Source organism: Rhagoletis zephyria, unplaced genomic scaffold, assembly GCF_001687245.7.
Source record: "Rhagoletis zephyria isolate East Lansing unplaced genomic scaffold, Rhagoletis_zephyria_1.1 Rzeph_scaffold_11734, whole genome shotgun sequence".
Taxonomy (NCBI): Eukaryota; Metazoa; Arthropoda; class Insecta; order Diptera; family Tephritidae; genus Rhagoletis; species Rhagoletis zephyria.
This window is the reverse complement of record NW_016168810.1, coordinates 2,891-6,277: the sequence shown is the minus strand read 5'-3', so window position 1 is coordinate 6,277 and position 3,387 is coordinate 2,891. Positions and strand designations below refer to the sequence as shown.

At 38.7% G+C, this 3,387-nt stretch overlaps 1 protein-coding gene across 1 annotated transcript; it reads left to right on the top strand.

Moving 5' to 3' along the window:
• Window positions 1–3,114, top strand: LOC108377240 (splicing factor U2AF 50 kDa subunit-like). The gene is made up of 5 exons (XM_017633503.1): window positions 1–215; window positions 295–903; window positions 966–1,051; window positions 2,080–2,202; window positions 2,263–3,114. Exons 1-5 carry the CDS (start codon window positions 203–205, stop codon window positions 2,722–2,724), a joined length of 1,293 nt encoding a protein of 430 aa, XP_017488992.1. The 5' UTR covers window positions 1–202; the 3' UTR covers window positions 2,725–3,114.
• The last annotated feature ends 273 nt before the right edge of the window (window positions 3,115–3,387 follow it).

Sequence of the window (3,387 nt, the reverse complement as noted above, 5' to 3'; positions counted from 1 at the left end):
CTCACCTTGGCTTGACATTTGCGCGTAGCGTCTGTCAAAAATCTCATCAATAGCATTCAGCTTGTACTCGGAGAAATTTACATATTTTTTCTTAAATCTAGACTTTAAATTGATTATAATTCACCAACTTATTCACAAGTAAATTGTGCAAGCTCAAAAGAATATTTTTATTAACACCAATCGATTGATATTGTAGTTTAAAATGGGATCCGAAGGTAAGTCTTCTGGCAGATTTTTTTTTTGTATGCGAGCAACGTGTGCAATCAACCGAAAATGTATGTATCAATTTTGCAGACCGCGATAGGCGCCGCCATAGGTCACGTTCAAGAGACCGCGAACGCGGAGAACGCGATCGCGATTTCCGTCGTTCGCGTTCACGAGATCGCAAACGTGAAGGTCCAGCAGGTGGGCGCGACCGGCACACACGTTCTCGACGAAGGAAGCCATCGTTATACTGGGACGTGCCGCCACCAGGCTTCGAGCACATTACCCCGATGCAGTACAAAGCCATGCAAGCTGCTGGTCAGATACCGGCGAATGCCGTACCAGAAATTCCACAGGCTGCTGTACCGGTTGTTGGCTCTACTATAACGCGACAAGCCCGTCGTCTTTACGTTGGAAATATACCATTCGGTGTCACAGAAGAAGAAATGATGGAGTTTTTCAATCAGCAAATGCATTTAACTGGTCTAGCACAAGCGGCTGGAAGTCCCGTGCTGGCGTGTCAAATCAATTTGGATAAGAATTTCGCTTTCTTAGAGTTCCGTTCGACAGATGAAACCACACAGGCCATGGCATTCGATGGCATCAATTTTAAAGGACAAAGCTTGAAAATAAGACGCCCGCATGATTACCAACCCATGCCAGGTGTGGCTGATTCTCAACCTGTATCGGCGCCAGTTGGTAAGTTGACGTAATGAAAGAAATAATTCTAATAATAATTTTGTGTTGGGTCGCTTTTACAGCCAATGGTGTGATTTCAACTGTTGTGCCAGACTCGCCGCACAAAATATTCATTGGTGGTTTGCCAAATTACTTGAATGAAGAACAGGTAAGTTGGAAGATAGCTGAATTTCGTTGTAATTTCCAGAATAATGTAATTGTAAAGTTTTTTTGCCACAGTTTGTTAAGGCACAATGATGAGGGATTGCGGATACGGGATTACTTGAAGAATTCCTAAGAAAGAAATATTCCAAATTGTATTTAATTTTTCCCTTGTAGCATTATAGCGCATCCAGAATGTCAATGCAGTTACAGTCAAGCAGCGCTTACTAGCTATTATTTGAACTCCTTTTTGCAGCTTAAATTTCAGCGCAGATTTTCCACTTCGGTTTTAAATTTTCAGCTCCAAATTTAAATTTTCAGCTCTTTTTTTACAGCTTCATTTTCAGCTCCAGTCTCAGCGACGCAATTAAAGTACTCTTCACTTTCAGCTAGAGAATTACTTAAAAATTTTAGGATTACTTTACCACATTTATATTACGTACCTAGATTTGTTGTCAAAACTTGTATTAATTGTGTTTTTGATTGTTTGGTTATTGTAGCTTAGGTTGCATCCTACACCACAGCAACAAGCACTCGTACTCGTTCGTATTCGCTTTTGTTTCAGTTGCATCGACCCATGCCCACTGCACCTACCTGTAAAACACACATCTGTCATTGCGTGTGCATTAAATTGCGAGTACAATATGCGGTGTGAGAAACTAAGTCAGTGCGTGTCGATGCAGTCAAATTGCAATGTATGCAAGTGTCGATGTAAAAGGCAAGTTTATTAAAATTGACAACAAATTCCATTTGCAAAACTCTACAGGAACTTTTCAGAATTACCTACTAAGCAAAATCAACCAAACAATGTCGACAATTTCGTTTAGCCATTCCCAATATTATTTTGTTCTAGGTGGTGGAAGGATATGCGTTCCCGTTAAAGGGTGACACACTATACTCGCTGTGGAATAGCAATAGATCTTTTATGACAACTAAAAATATCCAAAGTTCAAAGTTGAAAAAAGTTTTTTTTCCCTTTGAAAGCCCTCTGTATTTTGCACTTTAGAATAACCATGCTTTTCAAAATTTCAACAGGTTAAAGAGTTGCTACTCTCATTTGGACAATTACGGGCTTTCAATTTGGTTAAGGATGCTGCAACTGGTTTGAGTAAAGGTTACGCATTCTCCGAATATGTTGACCACAGCATAACTGATCAGGTATAATCGTAAAATTTTTACAACAAAATCTTCTAATTAAAATTTGTTTTAAATCGGTAGGCTATTGCTGGTCTAAACGGCATGCAGCTGGGCGACAAGAAACTGATAGTTCAGCGCGCCAGTGTAGGTGCTAAGAATGCACAAAATAGTTCCACTACCGCTGCGCCGGTCATGATACAAGTGCCTGGCATGTCCATGGTCGGAACGTCTGGTCCACCCACCGAAGTTCTTTGCTTATTGAATATGGTTACGCCCGATGAGTTGCGCGACGAAGAAGAATATGAAGATATTTTGGAAGATATAAAAGAGGAATGTAATAAGTATGGTGTTGTGCGCAGTGTTGAGATACCCCGACCCATCGAAGGCGTTGATGTGCCTGGTTGCGGTAAAGTATTCGTTGAATTCAATTCAGTTATGGATTGTCAGAAGGCACAACAGGCGCTGACTGGACGTAAATTCAGTGATCGTGTTGTGGTTACTTCTTACTTTGATCCAGACAAATATCATCGACGTGAATTTTAAAAGGACAAACGTTAAATTATTTACGCAACTCATAAGCCGAAATTAATGTCATTAAAGTAAACAAATTCTTAAATATGTATCCCATATTAATGTGAGTGTGTATCCAAATCTTGTTTACCATAAATGAGTAGAGCATCACCTGCCATAAAAATATGTAAAGACTTCAATCTCTGGATTTGGATATACTGACGGTTTGGTTACTGATACGATCCATTTTTAATTACGTTCATATAAAGGTTAATTCTAAACATTTTAAAATAAATAAAAATACTTAAATTGTGCATAGTCTTACGTCATAGCGTCGATATTTGCGACGACTCTGCGTATCATTTGTATTAATATTCAAAATGACGAAATTTAATATTTAATAAAGGCGCGACGTACACCCTACATCTGTTGTTTAATTACACATAAGAAGCCTTTCATGGATTTAGATGAAAGTTGAAGAGATCGAAGGTCTAGGGGATATGAATATACGTGTAGCATATTTTGCCGATATGCCGTAGGGTTGCTTATTTATACCGGACTTAAATTTTAAGAAAACGTCATACATTCTTTAAAGTGCTGTATCTTGCAAACCTTTTAACGAAACTTAATGAAAAAAAAAAATGTTTTTCTTCCGCCTTGTGGGTTTTATTATAAATTTCTTACATTAATATGCAA

Excerpts from the sequence above, each read along its gene's own strand:
- LOC108377240 (XM_017633503.1), top strand. Across the intron at positions 904-965 it reads ACCTGTATCGGCGCCAGTTG|CCAATGGTGTGATTTCAACT; the intron begins GTAAGTTGACGT and ends TCGCTTTTACAG. Across the intron at positions 2,203-2,262 it reads ACCACAGCATAACTGATCAG|GCTATTGCTGGTCTAAACGG; the intron begins GTATAATCGTAA and ends TTAAATCGGTAG.